This window comes from Sphaerodactylus townsendi, linkage group LG10 (genome assembly GCF_021028975.2).
Source record: "Sphaerodactylus townsendi isolate TG3544 linkage group LG10, MPM_Stown_v2.3, whole genome shotgun sequence".
NCBI classification, from domain to species: Eukaryota; Metazoa; Chordata; class Lepidosauria; order Squamata; family Sphaerodactylidae; genus Sphaerodactylus; species Sphaerodactylus townsendi.
This window is the reverse complement of record NC_059434.1, coordinates 22,105,049-22,123,479: the sequence shown is the minus strand read 5'-3', so window position 1 is coordinate 22,123,479 and position 18,431 is coordinate 22,105,049. Positions and strand designations below refer to the sequence as shown.

The 18,431-nt window shown below is 42.4% G+C and overlaps 1 protein-coding gene across 2 annotated transcripts in view; it reads left to right on the top strand.

Annotated features, from left to right (window-relative positions):
- LOC125439678 (gamma-aminobutyric acid receptor subunit alpha-4-like) overlaps positions 1-18,431 on the top strand; it is a 97,135-nt gene that overhangs the window by 44,980 nt on the left and 33,724 nt on the right. For both annotated transcript variants that reach the window (XM_048508795.1, XM_048508796.1), the window contains exons 3-7: positions 4,162-4,229; positions 5,710-5,930; positions 6,038-6,120; positions 6,358-6,501; positions 10,968-11,120. In XM_048508795.1, coding sequence (XP_048364752.1) covers positions 4,162-4,229; positions 5,710-5,930; positions 6,038-6,120; positions 6,358-6,501; positions 10,968-11,120 — 669 coding nt within the window. The remainder of the gene's footprint in view (positions 1-4,161; positions 4,230-5,709; positions 5,931-6,037; positions 6,121-6,357; positions 6,502-10,967; positions 11,121-18,431) is intronic.

The following is an 18,431-nucleotide window of genomic DNA, read 5'->3' as shown; positions in this document are numbered from 1 at the left end:
TGGCCTTCTGCGGCTGTTGCTCCCGATCACCTGGTCTGTTAAGGCATTTGCAATCTCAGATCAAAGAGGATCAAGATTGGTAGCCATAAATCAACTTCTCCTCCATAAATCTGTCCAAGCCCCCTTTAAAGCTGTTCAGATTAGTGGCCATCACCACCTCCTGTGGCAGCATATTCCAAACACCAATCACACGTTGTGTGAAGAAGTGTTTCGTTTTATTAGTCCTAATTCTTCCCCCCAGCATTTTCAATGTATGCCCCCTGGTTCTAGTATTGTGAGGAAGAGATAAAAATTTCTCTCTGTCAACATTTTCTACCCCATGCATAATTTTATAGACTTCAATCATATCCCCCCCTCAGCCGTCTCCTCTCCAAACTAAAGAGTCCCAAACGCTGCAGCCTTTCCTCATAGGGAAGGTGCTCCAGTCCCTCAATCATCCTTGTTGCCCTTCTCTGCACTTTTTCTATCTCCTCAATATCCTTTTTGAGATGCAGCGACCAGAACTGAACACAGTACTCCAAGTGCGGTCGCACCACTGCTTTATATAAGGGCATGACAATCTTTGCAGTTTTATTATCAATTCCTTTCCTTAGAATCACCGGTGGAATCTCAGAGCACTGTTTTCTGCAGAACTCACCCCAGGGTTCTGGAAAACTGGTCAACTTATTTAGAAATTGAGATAATTCCATTAATATTGTAGACCAGGGGTGTCAAACTCATGGCCCTCCAGATGTTCATGAACTACAATTCCCATCAGTCCCTCTCAACATGAGCATTGGCTATACAGGCAAGGGCTGATGGGAATTGTAGTTCATGAACATCTGGAGGGCCACGAGTTTGACACCTGTGCTGTAGACCCAAGATAAAACTATCAGTTCTTGCTTTTTAAAAATAACATAAGTTGTCTGAGACAATTGTATCAAAGTTCTGAAAATGTAAGGGTTCTGTGTGAGTCTGGGTCAGTGACAGGTTTAGACAAAGAGAGTCCCTAGGCGATTCCACTTGTGAGGTTTCTTCCAACCCCCCACCCTCACGACTAGAGGAATATGGAGTCCACAAATTGGGGTCACAAAATGGGGTCCACGTCAGTGAAGTCCTGAAAGGACAAAATCATTACAGGAATCAATGCTAGTGATGAGTTATTGGCTTAAGACAGTATTATTCTGAAATGGAGTGAAAGGAAAATTACTGAAGGGTTGTTTAGACATGACAGTGCATTATGACAGCATGTGTAAGAAGGGCCTATGACAGTATCAAAAATACCACCTAGATTTTGAGGCCGTCAGCTTCAGCCTGCCAAGTCTATAGGTAAATCTAGCCCCACTGGTCTGGGTCAACATATGCAGCTCAATGAGGTGGTGGAACAGGGCATACCCACTTCTTTTTTCAAGAGGGGATCTACAGGGGCAGGGGGGAATTGACGAAAATCAGTGCAACCTGTTGTATGAGTACTAGCACCATGAAACCAAACTCTTTACAAGCAGAAAAGCAAGCATGGAAAGAGATTGTAAAACAAAACTTTAAAAAATAGGGAACATTTTACATGTAGAAGACTGAAAAAAAACATTCAGTTTAATAAAGTAGTGTTTTGTGTCATAACTCTGACTTGCAAGCCCTTCTACAGATATGCAAGTGCTGGCTAAAGTCCAACAGTGGTAAGGAAAGACAACTCTGCATGCTCAGAGGTAATTAAGATGGTTATAGTATTGTTTGTGGGGTTGCCAGACAGGAGGGTTGAAGGTTTGGCAGGGGCAAAGAAGCATTCTGAGAAGAAAACATTAAAAAAAAGAAAAATAATACCTCATCTACTGGAAGGTCTCACTATAGAGTTCCTGGCAATTTCTAGAACTACCTGAAATGGAAAAAGGTAGCTCTAGAAATCTCTGGAAACTCTATGGTAAAATTGGATGTTATTACCATAGAGTCTCTAGGGGTTCGTAGGGCTACCGTTTGCTGGGTAGCTCTAGGAACTGCCAGGCAATCTATAGTAACAACTTCTTGTAAGTAGATGAGGCCTCATTTTTCTTTTTTTCTCCCACCTAGCAGGCAATGGGACATCAGGGACTACAGATTATCTGCTTCCTCTGGAGCATTGTAGCTCTAATTATTTGTATGTGCTTGGGGCTCTGTGCAAGCTGCAGAGTAGTAAGCTATTTTTTGAACATGGGAATTGCACATGTGACTCTCTGTGATCCACAGAATGAGTACTTCTGGCATAAATCTTGCCCCTCTTATGTTCCTATTACAATGTTGAGGTCCTTCAAGATATCTGTGTACCAGAACCAGACAGCAGTGCATCCTGTCCCCCTATCTATGGAGCTCTCCTTCCCATTGTAAACTTGCCAAGCTTTAAAACCTTCTGAAGGGCTGAAATTATAAACTTATTATGGATGAACTTTATCCATATCTCTGCAAAAGCACTTCTGTTAATCCTGTCTTCAATTTCCAACACACGTATTTGAGACACAAGAACTTTCAAAGGCTGAACTGAAAGTGTGTATAATATAGTAAGAGGCCCTCAGGGTTACTGGTGGTTGATGACATAACCCCCTTCCTTCCCCCCCGCCCCCGCCATCTTCATACTTATTATCTGAGACATGAGCAATTAAAATACCGATGATTATGCTGTGGTAACAGTAAGGCCCTTGAGGTTCCACTATTTTTACCTCACTGAAACAATGAATGCTTTGGACAGAGTACAATTTACCAAGTTAGAAAGTGACAACTATATATTGAGCTGTGACTTTTCCCTCTATTAAAGCCGTACAGTTGACATTTTCTACAATTCTTCAAGGGCTGCCTAAGGATTTGAGTACCACAAGTCTTGACTGCTGAGCACCATCTCTGTTAATGTGTACTTGTGTAATGTCGGCAAGACTGTACCCACTGGCTTATGAGGAAATAGGAGATACATGACACTTGTCCAAGACTATAAGGAGAAAGCTATAAGAAATTATTCCATGTAGCATCAAGGACTGGGACTTTTCACAGCCACTTCTGTCAAAGAACAAAGGAGTTTTGTATAATCTCTGGTAGAGGCCTGACCTGGTAAGCTGCATGAATGTGAAAACAACAACTACTACTACTACTACTACCACAGTCCTTTCTACTTGTCATAAAAGTGCTTCCACTGCTCAGTGTAGTTCAGGACCGGGCCCTGCAGGACCTTGGAGAGTTCCGCAGGGCCTGTAAGACCGAGTTGTTCCACCGGGCCTTTGGTGAGACCAGCCGCTGAGGGTGCCCCCTGCCCCCTGCCCCTCCCCCTCCTTTTTGCCCCATATGGGTCCCTTATACTATCAGGACCTATCATATATATATATTTCTGGGGAGGGTTTCAGGAAAGGTTTCGTGGGACGCTGTTAGGTATTAACTGTTGTTTTAATTGTATTTAACTAATTTTGTGATGATTTTATGTATGATTTTATGTTGTTTACCGCCCTGAGCCCTTCGGGGATAGGGCGGTATATTAAATTAAACAAATAATAATAATAATAATAATAATAATAATAATAATAATAATAATAATAATAATAATAAAAAACTGAAGGGACAGATTGTCCACACAAAAAAATCCCAGTGGTCTTCACAATGTTTTTCTACTGAAAATTCTCAGCTCTGAATTCAGCAGCAAAACCTCACTAGATTTTTAGGGATTTCAGATATCGACTTGGGGACCCCCCCTAAAAAGGATTGTGACATTCTTGGGACTTGGGTTACACACTTCTGGTGCTGTTGGAATCCCACTCTGTGAAAAGAGCCCGTGGTGAGCTCCATTACTGCTAGTTTGAAGTTGATGCAACGATTATGACTGGAAGGATCAAGCCACACTGCTATGAATTCCCTAAGATCTTCATGTGCATGCACTTTCTTGCCTATGTCAATGTGAAATTAACGATGCTTTAGAGAACTGTGTACAAATTATACCAACGGAGTCTAAGCAAACAATTGTATGAAAACCAACATTATGCAAGAATCTCCAATTGTAGCAGTCTTGCTTAGAATAACATGCCGCTTGCATGTTTTCCTTCCTTAATACCAATGAATTGTCAAAGTGACAACTGCATAAGATATGGCATTATTTGTCAGTGCATTCCCCCCCCCTTTTTTTGTTTAACCTGATCCATTTCAATTTCCCTTGCTCACTTCCTCTTTGTACATTAGGTTCTGTTACTGAAGTCAAAACAGATATCTATGTCACCAGTTTTGGACCTGTTTCTGATGTAGAGATGGTACGTATTTCCTGATGCCTTTTATTTTTGCGGGTTTGAGAGGAGAGGAGGCACGCCTGATTTGAATGTCTTTGTGCACGGCTGTCAATCATGCAAAGTAGGGAAGATTAGCAGCAGCTTAATTTCTAGGCTATTTTTAGATGCAGCAGCCCCAGATTCTGGTCCTCCCAATGCAGACTGGATTTCGCCCAATGTTACATACTTGGCTTCAGCAGATTGTCACCTTCGCTGGAAGCTTAAGCTACCCAATGCAGAATCATTCACAAAAGAGAAAGAATGGTGAACCTGGGTGCCATGGGTAAAGACTTGTGTTCAGGTCCCTAAGTCTCAAACCAATTCTGCACCAAAACACTGGATGCTGTGACTTGCATAAATTATGCAAATAAAGCACGCTTATGCAGGGCACCGAAGTACCACCACTGTTGCTGGAAATTTTGTTCAGCATCTCCTCTGGTTTCTGTGTTCTCCTCCCCACCCATTTTTATTTTGCCTGAGAGGAGTTTGCCTATTAATGCTTGTGATTAGCTCAGCAAGGTAACATTCTTGGGCTAATTTATTTTGAGGTGAAGTTGTATCAAACTCAGCAAGGCTTAGTTCTAAATTGTTAGGAGCTCCCTCCCCGTCCAAGTTTTATGACCTTTCTGGCTAATTTCAGTGAAAGGAACAGATTACAGTTCTCATCAGCCCCTCCCACACATGCAGAATAATGCACTTTCAATTCACTTTCACAATTGTTTGCAAGTGGATTTTGCTATTTCGCACAGGAAAATCCAGCTGCAAAGTGGATTGAAAGTGGATTGAAAGTGCATTATTCTGCGTGTGCGGAAGGGGCCATTGTTTTGCATGAGATCTGTTTCATTTGTTGAGGTTTCTTGGGCTCCATATGCACTTTGGACCATCATGTGGAGCTCGATATAAGGGTGCAAACCTCTGTTAGCCAGTCCTGTGAATGCTTTCACCAAAGATTGCTAGGAAGATCAGTAGTATGACCTCCTGTACATTTGGGTGGCCAAATCCGAGGCTATTTTGTGGAATACTCACTGTGCCTCCTTAGGGTTATTCCCACTATATTTTATTACCTGAATGTAAACAATATCTCATTGATTTCGCTGTGTCTCCAGTGCATATTTGAGTCTGTCCATTTGTTTAAAAAAATACCATGGATGTAAAAATCATTAACCTATGTTAGTGAATTAATCATTTTGTTTCCAATTTTGTGCTAGAGTACAAGTTTAATTGAGTGCTTCTTGCAATTCTATTAGATTACAGTAATTATTTTTGATTGATTTAATATGTATCACAATTTGTTTATATGAGTAATGTGGAAAATTAAAGTATTAAGGCGTACATAGTTCAGTTTAATTGATAGGAATGTGTTTAGGGAGTTTACAGTTACCAATGACTAATCTGTCCTTGAGGGATTTTCATAGAAAGGCTATGCATATAAAACTACATTTGTGTTACCTCTAAATTACTGTAGGAGTACACGATGGATGTTTTCTTCCGTCAGACATGGGTGGACAAAAGATTAAGATATGATGGTCCAATTGAAATCCTAAGACTTAACAACCTAATGGTTACCAAAGTATGGACACCGGACACTTTCTTCCGGAATGGGAAAAAATCTGTCTCTCATAATATGACGGCTCCAAATAAACTTTTTAGAATTATGAGAAATGGCACCATCCTGTATACAATGAGGTATTTGATGTGTCTCTGTATTTCCGTGCTTTTAAATTGGTATAGACAACATTTACCGCTGAGACAAAAGATCTGTCAAAGACCTAATTCCATTTGTTTCCATGTAGGCTCACCATAAGCGCAGAGTGTCCTATGAGGCTGGTGGATTTCCCAATGGATGGCCATGCTTGTCCTCTGAAATTTGGGAGTTGTAAGTCACTGTTATGACATTTCACAGGATTTAATAGGGCTTCCTGCTTATGTTTTAAGAGCGTGTGTAAAAATAGGTCAGAGTGTAGCCAGAAACGTGCTATGGTAATGTTGGAAAGCTTAGATCAACTGAAGCCAGTGGGAATTTTTCCACTGACTTTAATTAGTATCAGATCAGTCACATAAGCATTGCCCAGGAAAACATCCTATTCATATATTCTAACTATATGTTGTTCAGATGCGTATCCAAAGACCGAAATGATTTACACGTGGACAAAAGGACCTAAGAACTCTGTGGAAGTCCCTGAAGAGTCTTCCAGTTTAGTTCAGTATGACCTGCTTGGGCATACGGTATCCAATGAAACTGTTAAATCTATTACAGGTAAGAATCTTATCAGTGACATTCAGTGTGGAATGAGTGTTATAATTCTGGTTTTCGCCAAAGATATTCTTTCAGGTCTTAGCAGAGCCAAAGTGGCATCAGCCGATGATCACTGTATGCTTTTTTCTCTTCAGGCTTATATTAAAGGAGATATTCTGTTGTTTAAAACATTGTTGATTCCCCTTCTAGAAGTCAAGTGAAGACTGTCAAAAATGCAGTCTGTAAAAATGAATGGTTATACCTATAGACATATTTTCATATCTGCACAAATCTTGGTGTCTTGGTAAAATTTGTCATGCCATACATAACATACAGATTTCTTGAGTCAATCTATTATTACAAACGTTGCTGTGAAGAGGACACATAAAGTTTAACTAATGTTACTTTTGACTTTGTGTGGTGTTGGAAAATAACCCTGGGTAGCAATAGCGAGAGAAGTGGCAGTGTTTAAAGATCCATGGAAATGTACTGTTGTTTCTTTAATCTGGTGCCCTGGTTATGTGAATCTACTGTTCAAAATTCTATTCTTGGTGAAGTTAAAAAAGCTATAGCAGAGATCATGAAAGAATTAGGCAACAGAGGGAGCAGATGTAGCCAACAGATTTCTTGAGTGACATTATTGATAGCAAGATGAAGCAATATTTTCATAAAGTATTGGATATTGTTGGTAAGTGAAATAGCATTGATCCATCATGGAACAACTAGCCAAGATTCTTGTTCTACTCCTTAGGAAACTGTCTCCATCAACTTGGTCAGATCCCAGTAGGTGCTTAGGATCTGTTCAGCATACTAATTCATGGGAAGCAGTGAAAAGAATGGTCTTCACATCCAGATGGTTTTACACTTGCTTCCCCTGTATTCAAATCCTTGGTTTAAAATTAAGTTTGAATAGCAGCCAAAAATGTGGAGTGATTATTTCATACTAGAATTTCCACCAGAAGGTTCAAGTTGTTTATAGCTTTCCTTTGTGTAGGTGGGTGGGTAGGGAAAGATGGGCGGGAGACTAGCAATTAACTGAGCAATTCTATCATGCTTCAGTTTGGGGAGGTGAATTTGCACTGTGTGAAATAAAGACCAATGGGAAGGTAGATAGATTGTCCTGTGTGATTGCCCCTGAGGAGAGGCTCATACAACTTGCATCCTACCAAGCTGAGAGCAGACCACAAACAGCTGATGTTGGTCCACAAAGGGTTCAATAAATACCCATTTTGTACTTCTGTCAAAACCAGGGTCGGGAATAGAGTGTCACGTTTCCAGCAAGCCGTAACACATATTTTGTGGGCTTGAATTGATAGTTCAACTGTTCATGCAGGCAATATCATTGAGGAAGCCATATGAGTCTGACTTACGCTTCATGAAACCCAAGCTCTAATCAGAAGAGTCAGTGGGAGATCCATGACAGGATTTTCTCAGCATCTTTTTATGCTTGATTGTAGTCATGCAGGACCTCAGTTCAGATTAGTAACTCTTTCGCTCCACAGATAGATATAAGAGAGGTAAAAGACAGGTACCCTTCCTTTTTCATGAAGACGTTAACAGTTGTAATAGCAATTATATGAAATGTATTTCACAGAATGTAACTATAGATATTTTTATCCTTTATACAGACCTGTGATTCTTTGCATGCTAAGACCCCCCATGTGTTTTTCTCCCTTTATTGGTTTTATGGAGCAAAACCCACTTCTTAATTTCTTGCTATTTATTTTCTCTCTTACTGTTCTTCTTTATTGTGCTTCTCTGTCAGGTCGGTTTGGATCAATGTCTTGTCCAAATCGGCTTAGTCGTTTCAATCTTTCCTGACAGATCTTGACACTTTTGCTATTACAGTGGCCACTGTTTAAACCTGGATGCCTATAGGTGTGGAATATAAAATAGAAACCAAGGCTAAACTCAGCTGTTTAACTACCTCCAGTCCTTATTTATGAATGATCTAGTGATATAAATGGCAATGTGATTATAAAGATAAATGGAAAGCATTTGTTGATATTTGTTAAGAATGTCTGTTTAATATGCCTGTGGTTGGACTACATGAAACCATTCTGTCATTAAGGGTTTTAAAGGTAAGAGTTCAAAATCACACAGTATTTTCTTTTCTTTTTTTTTGGCTTTAGTCACTGTTCAGCTAGAACTGCTCCATTTGGAACATCAAATGACTTGTGTCACTCTGATGGGACAGGATTTGTATGTTGTATTGTTTCGGAGTCTCTTCTGTGTGTTTATTGCAACGGGGTCATGCAATACAGATTATTCCCTCATCTCTTGGGAACATCTCTTGAGAGAGCCAGTGTGGTATACAGGTTAAGACTGGTGGACTCTGATCTGGAGAACCAGGTTTGATTCCCCTCTCCTCTACATGAATGGCAGACTCTAAACGCATGAACCAGGTTTGTTTTCCCACTCCTCCACATGAAGCCTGCTGGGTAAATTGAGGCTCGTCACAGTTCTCTCAGAACTCTCTCAGCCCTATTGATCTCACAGGGTGTCTGTTGTGGAGGAAGGGGAGGCAACTGTAAGCTGTTTTGAAACTCTTCATGGTCGAGAAAAACAGGACATAAAATGATTTTTTCTGTTCTTCTTCTGACTGAGACCTGGGCTGAGTTTCTGTGACCTCTTCTGCAGGTATTTTAAATCTGGCATGGCCAGAAGCAAGAGCCTTTTGGTATGGACCAGAGGACCCTTGGCCCTAAGCGAGCCAGGACAGAGGGCCAGCCGAGAATGTTGGAATTATATAATACATGTATTTGCCTGAATTTTGTGTGTGTGCTCCTTGCAACCCTCTTTGAGTCCCCCCTTGGGGAGAAAAGTGGGCTAGAAATACTTAAATAATAAACAATTTGTTGCTCAATCTGTTGGGAAGTTCTTCTGCATCCGCCCCACTGAAATCAGTTGAAGCTAGCCTACAGCATGATACAGGTATGGAAGATCTTCCCAACATGTGCTGTTTCAGGGTCCAATAAGATGAACGCTGATCCATTCCTCACTCTACAAAAAGTAGAGTGGACATCTTAAAAAGAGACAACGGCATTTTGTGTGCAGCTGAGGGGATTCTTCCTGCTGCCATTTGCTAAAGATTGCCCCAGGATGTTTGCTCTGCAGACTCCAATCCTGGGTGCCTCTTTAGCCCAAAAAGTACATAGTTGTGCTTAGCTGGTCCTGCCAATTCCAGCAATAAATAGTTTTCCTTCTTTAAAAAAAATGGAGGGACTATATTTGAAGGCATGCAGACACACATGAGAGAATCTCAGCCGCTCGGATGAATTCTTCTCAGTGGGCAATAGACCTGTCCTCTGCAGTACTGAGTTAAGAGAAATTCTCAGAGATTTGTGTCTTGAATCAGTGGCTCGTTCCGCGCAGGCGGAATAGAGCGCCTCAGGGATGGCAAAAACGCCGTCCCTGGGGAGGGGTTCGCATGGCCGCCGCCGCATCGCAGCAGTGCCGACCTTGCCACCCCAGAGCAGTGCGAAGACGCTGCTTCCGAACCTCACTACCTGAGCAAGGTTTTTCGGAAGCAGCGTCTTCCAACTGCTGCCGTGCGAACGGCAGCAGCTAGAAGGCGCCATTCCCCCCCATCATCCCTGTGGCCGTACCTCATCTCCTGGCTTCCGGCGCATCGCAGAGGCCAAGGGACATGCCCCCCTGGCCTGCGACTCCAGAGCCGCTGTTCCAGCCTGCAGGAGGGTGTCTCCTGGCCTCTGCGATGCACCGGAGACGAGGTATGGCGACAGGGACAGAGCAGCCTGTGCGAAGGCTGCGCCGCCGCCTGCACCCCTACCGGGACCATCCATGAGAACGGTCCCGGGGGGGGGGGGGTGCACGGCATTGTTTATGCCGATGCACCCCCACTCGTGCCCATGTAGAAAGGGCCAGTATTAGATGAAAAAAACCCCTAATTTTGGTAGTGATGGGATTAAAGCATTTCCTTTAATGGAATGAAGGAAATTCTATTGATGCAAGAGTTCAGAATTAAAAGCTGAAATTGTAAACGTGCTATTCAGATGCTACAGCACTGTGCAGTAACCAGAACAGAAGGTTAATCATTTTTGTGCTTCTATTCCCCATAAAACCACAATAATTTTTTTTTAAAAAAATGATACTTAGAAGTGTAAGGCATTGTAAAATGGTGCCTAACTCCCGTTTTACATTTCTGCTTCCTGGATAGCAGTTAGAAATTTATTTACTCTGCCTTGACTCAGTGTAGTTTTCTTTTATTGTTGTATTTCCATCTCCCACTGTTCCTTCACAAAGCTCTGAAGGGCTCACAAGAGACTGTCAGACAGCCTCTTGACCAGAGCACTGACTGCGTTGCGACTGATTGAACTTATATTGTTGAAGTGCATCAGACCAAGTGAATACAATGTGGGTTGTGAGGTTTTTCGTAAGAAACAAAATTAATGTCAAAAGTTGTGAAGTGGACAAAAGTATTGCTTGTAGAGCACAAGACATTATTTTCCACTTTTTTTTTGTAGGGGAATATATTGTCATGACAGTGTACTTTCACCTCCGACGGAAAATGGGTTATTTTATGATACAGACCTATATCCCCTGCATCATGACTGTGATCCTCTCCCAGGTTTCATTTTGGATCAATAAGGAGTCTGTTCCAGCCAGAACTGTTTTTGGTAAGTGCAGCTGATATCTTCAGTGTCCTTGATGTATTGCGACATAGATGTTAAGGGTGGTGGACTCTAATCTGGAGAACCAGGCTTGATTCCCCACTCCTCTTCTTGAGTGGCAGACTCTTATCTGGTGAACTGGATTTGCTTCCCTGTTCCTGCACATAAAACCTGTGGGGTAACCATGGGCTAGTCAAAATTCTCTCAGAACTTTCTCCAGCCCCGCCTCCCTCAGAAGGTGTCGGTTGTGGAGGGAGAAAGAAGAAGAAGAAGAAGAAGAAGAAGAAGAAGAAGAAGAAGAAGAAGAGGAGTTTGGATTTATATCCCCCTTTTCTCTCCTGCAGGAGACTCAAAGGGGCTTACAATCTCCTTGCCCTTCCCCCCTCACAACAAACACCCTGTGAGGTAGGTGGGGCAGAGAGAGCTCCGAGAAGCTGTGACTAGCCCAAGGTCACCCAGCTGGCGTGTGTGGGAGTGTACAGGCTAATCTGAATTCCCCAGATAAGCCTCCACAGCTCAGGCGGCAGAGCTTGAAATCAAACCCGGTTCCTCCAGATTAGATACACGAGCTCTTAACCTCCTACGCCAGAGTTTGTAAGATGCTTTGAGTCTTTGTAAAATGCTTTGAGTTTGTAAGATGCTTTGAGTTTGTAAGATGCTTTGAGTCTCCTTGCAGGAGGAAAAGGAGGAGTGTAAATCCAAACTCCTCTTCTTCTTCCTCCTCCTTTTTCTCTGTCCTCCCCTCCCCCCCGTGTTATTACTATAAGATTGGAGTGATAGGATAATGATGGAGGGAGGGCCCAAGGAAGCCCCAGGCAACTTTGTCTTCTGTGACACCCTATAATTGTCAAGATTGGGGGAGGACATACCAGAGGGGTCAGTGCTTTTCTGCTCCCAATAAAAATGGTTTGATTTTGCCTATGAGGCCAAAAGGCAACCATTTACATAACATAAGAAGACATTAAAGGGTGGAGTGGGACACCACTGGGGAGTGACTGTTGCTCTTTGTAATTCCATGTTAGGGTGGAGGGAGCATGTTTCGCTTGGGACTAGTTTTTCCTACTGCCACACATTCTTGGGACTGGGATTCAGCTGCCTCCTTTTGCAGTTCATGTCCTGAGATGAAGTGTTAGCCATACTGGGAAATCTATTTGTATAAATCTGAGCAAAGTCAGCTGAGAGTAGGTAATCTGGAGTCTCATTCCATTTTAACATCTTTCTGACATATGGTTCTTCACCAAACCCAATTTTGTTCCTTTTTGTCAGTTACATGCAAGGCGTGTTTGTCTCTTTGATGCTCTCTCAACACTGCAGCCCAATTATTTTGGTTCATTGAGCTTAATGAGAACCACTGAGAATTGAATCTACTGTATCCAGAAAGGCCTCCTCTGAGTCCTGCTACTGGGTCATGGCAGGATGGAATATTAAATTATGATAAACAGTCAACTCTATTGGTATTTTACATCAATGGGGGTCAATACTGGGTATCACACTGTGACCATTTCCACACAAGTCAATGAAAACATTTGCAAAACCATTTCAATCATCCTGTTGTCCACGCTCATCCCCTTGAAACACTTCCGGGCTACCATTTTGTGATTCTCCCATTTTATTTCATCTTCTCGGTGGATTTGTAGCTTTGATACTTCAAAGCCTCGTGCTGCAATTCTCCATATGTTGTGTCTTCAAAGCTTCGAAGATATCACCCCAAAAATATTTTTTCTAAAATGACGGAAATAAACAGGCGAGATGACAGAGCAAGCTCAGAAAATGATGCCGAGGAAGAATTCTAGGGACTGCAGAGAGGCTTGTAAACGTTTCAAAGAGCTACCCACAGCAAGTGAAAATGTTTTGAAAACATTTTCACAAAAAGAGTGGCTAAAATCCAGGAGGCATGTAAACATTTTTGAGGCTGGAAATAAAACGTTTTGGGCTAGACGCCATGCGGAACTCCTCGAAGGAAATGTTTTCTTTCCTGCCTTGAAATGTTTTATTTTGGTTGGCTGAAAAGGGCCACAGTTTCCTTCCCCATTGTTCTTCCCCCAAGTTTGAAACCCCTCTCTCTGAAGAGCTGGGACTCATCTGTGGTTGTTCCTAGAGCTGCACTACAGCCTTTAATGACCCCTCACTCCCAAAACCTGCCAGTGCGGCAGCCTTCACATGTAAAGGCTTGTCCCAGTCCAGATGGAAAACTTATTAGATGCAGATAAGGCACCACACACTTTGACGTTCTTAAGTTGCTGCAGAACACACTGGAGGTGGCAAAGGAACTTATATGTGCAGTGCTGCCTGTAAGAACAAACTTTCAAATATGTTTTTGCAGTGGTGGTGGTGATGGTGGCCAAAAGGGAATGGATGGGAGAAAGGTTGGTTTGAGGTGAGGGTTGAGATGTGCAGAATGCTGGACTAGGATCTGAGAAGCTTGGGTTTCAATCCACGCTCTGCTATGGAAGCTTGCTGGGTGACCTCTTTCCACTAAACCAGGGGTCTTCAAACTATGGCCCTCCAGAGGTTCATGGACTACAATTCCCATGAGCCTCTCCCAGCATGGCCAAGTGGCAGGGCTGATGGGAATTGTAGTTCATGAACATCTGGAGGGCCATAGTTTGAAGATCCCTGCACTAAACCCACCTCACAGGCTTATACTAAAGATAATATGGGCAAAGGACAACCCCACATGCATTGTGGAGTTCCTGAGAGGATAAAAATACTACAGACTGAAGACTCTGTTGTCAAGTGTCCGCATACAAGTTCTTTTTGCAAGTTCTTCTGCTGAAGCTCCGTTTGCCTTATTATGAATTCATCATCTGTTGTCTGTCTCAAGAGGAGGCCTATTGAGATGAATGGGAGATTTGCCCAAGTGCGCAGTGTGCCCTCAAGCTTGAATGTATAATGTGAGCTTCGCTGATACTGTCTCCACTCTCCTCCTACCTTGGTGAGAACAAATTGAAAAAGCAATTAGGAAAATTGATTACTGGATATTAGAATGAAACGCATTAAAATGCAATTTGCGAGAGGATGCTAGAGTGGACGCTGAAGGGGAAGCAGATAAACCACATAGAGGCAACACTCAAGGCAGTGATGGCATGTGTGTGTCTTGGCATGCGTCTTTGATAAATGCGCATGCAGGGGGGACCCTGGATTTCTGACACAATGAACAATGCTGAAGCATTTTTTTGAAGAAGGTATCTTCTGAAACCTCAGTCCGTTGGAAGAGAATAAATCAAGTAGAGACCACTGAGCTAAAGCTATTCATTTTGGAGGAACAAGTAGAAAAGGCTAAGATGAAAACTGGTGAGGACTCAAAGGGAAACCTATTAGAATAAGGAATCTACATACATCCAGGTCACAAATTCCCCTCTTCCACATTCTCTTTTTAGAAACCATCGTAACATATATGTTTTAAAAATCCAAAGCCACATTTTAATAGAAGCAACCACAATGACACAAAACTTTGCCAACTTTTGTGATTCTCCAGAATTATCAAACTGATTAGAAATATCATGAATGATTAAAAAACAAAGAAGGTATTGAGAAGAAGATAATCATCTTATGGTCCTGTCTTCTAAGCTTTCTCTATAAAACACTGAGCAGATTTTAAATGGTGTTGGTATCAAGTTGTGCTCTTGGCTTTCTGGGAAGAGGAACACTCCCGCACAGAAGGAGGCCCTTGCTACTTGTGGTGCATAAGCTTGTGGGTCCCCCCCCCACATGTCACCATTGTCTCTGATCAAACTGGTTTTGCAAGTTTCTACAGTGCTTCACAAGCTGTATTACCAGAAATTTATGTTATTTTACTTAAGAAGGTATAAGCCACTTTTCCACATCAAAAATCCCTCAAAGTAGTGTACATTAATGTCAAGCTAAAACAAATATTAAAATTGTAAAAATTAAACAATTAGAGCAGATAAACATCAAATAAAGAGCCAGTCATAGATGGAAGACAGTCCTGTCAATGAACAGGTAACTTCTACCCATCCTGAAAGACTTGGAAAATAAAAAGGTCTTAAATAAAGATCATGTAAGCACCCCATCCACGTGCAGTGTACATTTGACTGTTTTTCACACTTGTGTTGAGTAATTGTTTCATTCAGTGGGTGTACAGCTCAATGTGTGATTTAAACCCCATATTTACCCTGGTTTGGGGCCCTATTTTTGTTTCTGAAGATATAATTGGATCTTTCTTACAAGCAGATGTATATATGTGCATTCACTGTACCATGTGAATAGGGCAGACACTGTAGTGGTTGGGAGACCCAAGCTCAAATCTCAACTCTGCCATGGAAGGTAACTGAGTGACTTATGCCATTTATTCCTCTCAGTCTGACCTACCTCACAGAGTTATGTTGAAGTTAAAATGGAGAAGAGGAGTTTGAGGTACAGTGCCCTGAGTTCCAGATACACAAATTGTGATAAGTGGGTCCACCACAAGGAACTAGCTTCACACCCTGATGGACTGCAGAGAAAAGTGTGTTTTAATAAGTGCAGGTCTGTCAGGAGCCATTATTGTTTACAAAAAGAGACATAGAGGCCTGGGAACAAGGAAGCCCCTTGATTGACTGAAGCAACTCTGCACTCTGATTGGTCACAGAAGACTTGATGTCAGTGGGAGGGAGGAAGTTCTCTCCCTCTGTAAAACTATCTGAGAGGTTTTTGGAGTTTGAAATTCCTGAAGTAAAGAGTTATTTGCCTTTGCTGTGACCAGTGGCATAGCGCCCACAGGGTGGGGGGCACATGATGCCCTGGGCAGAGCAGCAGTGGAGGCATGTCTGGAACATTAAGGGGGCATGGCAGGGCATTCTGGGGGTGTTCTGGGGAGGGGTGGGGGCGGGCGATGCTGCGGCAGGGGTGTAGGGCGGTTTCTCTTTGCTTTGCCTCTGGCTGTGACAAAAACATAATAATTCTGAGGAAAGTAGTGGCAGTTAGTGTGTGATTCTGATTTGTCCTACTGTATGCCAGCCCTGTGTGCTGTGGTTGAAAGCAAATATACACAGACTGGGAGAAGTGTGGTGAAGGGTTATGGAGGGACCAAGGTGAGGGGCATAAATATAACCAGTAAGGGATATATCTTCCAGCAAGAGGGAAGAAGAATCCTAAAGTCCAGTTAATCTGTAGTATTGGGTTTTGCTTTTATTTTCCTCAAGAGAGTGTTTTATGTTTATTTTAGGGTTTTCTATTTGTAAGGGCTGAGTGAGGGTACTGAAGTTAATGTACCAAGCCTGATAGAACCCAGGGTGTATATCCATTAGACAGTGTACCATCCGAAGTACCATCTTATGAAACAACATTTTTAACATTTATGCTTACTGACTCTGAACAAGCTTATTTAAGCTTGTGCCTGAAAACAAATACTGCTAATTCTCTGCCAAATATCTCTGTTGTAAATATATACTTATCCTGCCTCATCCATTCCTTTCTCCAAGTTATTCATCTCTCATTCCCATCTCCTCTCTCTGTTAATAAACCTTTTATTCGGTTTAAGATTTACCTTTAAGAAAGGTTTTTAAATAATGGACATCCTTCACCTTCTGGGAGTTTAACAGGGGTGAGGGAAAGCACTTCTTATTATCCAACAGTACGATATTAGAAGCAGCTCAGTCCCTGAGGTGGAAAAAGGTGGGGAAAGCTGACAAGCCTGGTCAGTGAGAGATGTCCCTGTCTGAATGATATTAGAAGGTGTGGGGGTTCGTCACACATGCTGATGATATAATGGATGTGAAATGCAAGGAGGGTGGGTAGGAGTCCTATGACGGCTTGGTGAGGCAATAATGCCTAGATATAGTGGGAGTAGTGGCAGAGTTCTGCCGGAGATGTGTGGGAGTGGGAGTAATTTTAAAAATCCTCCTGCCTTTTGCTGTCCCCCCCAGAGAAGGCTGATGACCAGTTGCAATGCATGTTCAGAACTGTAGTGAAAGCGACTCATTTAAGGAGATAATTTGCTAGTCAGCTTTGTGTTCCAAAGTATAAATGCTACCAAAATACTCTAGTTACTATGGAAATTTTTTAGCTAGCAGCTTTTAGCTAAGTTTGGAAAATTCCATCATTCACAGAAAGGCAATTCAGAGCTGCCCCACCCCCCATTCCCATGTAAGGAGCTTTTGGTGTCTCTGGGCTGTGTTTATCTTGCTGTTTTTGAATTGGGACAAGCAGGGCATAGAGAGGCCATTCCACCTGCATTTCTCTGTCTTCGAGCAGGCATGAAGATGCTCTTTTTGTTTTTCATTAAATGCTTCTGAAAACGCAGCACTTTTTGTATGGCTGAAAACATTTCTATAAAAAGCTATGTTACTATTGATGCTAAGGTTACTAACCTAAAGGTAGAGCCTGTCGAGTTCTCCTGGAATTATGATTGATTTTCAGGCTACAGAGGTCAGTTTCTCAGGAGGGAAAGGCTTGTTCCTGTGGTGGCAAACCTTTGGCACTCCAGATGGCCAATTGGCCATGCTGGCAGGGGCTGATGGGAATTGTAGTCCATAACATCTGGAGTGCCAAAGGTTTGCCACCACTGGCTTATTCTGTGGGCAGACTCTGTGATATACCATAGAGTCCAGGAGAAACCAACGTTCTAGAGTGACATCCCACCACATCCCTGCTGAGTTCTCTCCTCTGCCAAAGTCTACCCTTTTTAGAGGCCATCTTGAATCTCCAGGAATTTCCCAAGCCAAAGCTGGCAACACTATTTGATGGGGTGGGGGGACCGTATAGAGGATTTATATGGGCCAAGTTTAGTTAAAATCTATATATGGGCAGGGTTGCCATTTTTATTTCCTATGAAAAATGTAGGAACCAAAGAGGTTTCTGAGGAAAGGAAGGAGATTTTAGCATTTCAATAGGAAAGAGAGAGTCTGTTCTCGATGCATTCTGGTCTACTCCCCACCCCAACTCCAAATTTCTTTTGATTTAGCACTTAATGGAGACTTGAGAACCTTTGGAGTGGCTGCTGATTGTGATGAGGAAAAAGATTTGGCTGAGGGAGCTAATTAAACTGTGGAAAGGGAATAAGGAAAGATGGTGACTGATCAAGCAGCCATACTTCAGCTGCCTTCCAGCTATTCAGATGCCAGCTGTCAATCCCAGTGTTTAACCACCAGGGGCCTGGATTCTTGCAGCCCTGTTCAAGGACTGGTCCAGTTCACAGGATCATGTGGAAATTAATTTGTGTACCAGATCTCGTCTGCCATTTTTTAAAAAAAGGAATTATGCTAAATGACCTGTGTATGAGACCATGGAAATCTGCCACCAGTCAGTAGACAAACAGTCTGACTTAATGTAAGGCAGATTCGTGTGTTCAGTCTAATCACTGCTTCCTGTGAGGTT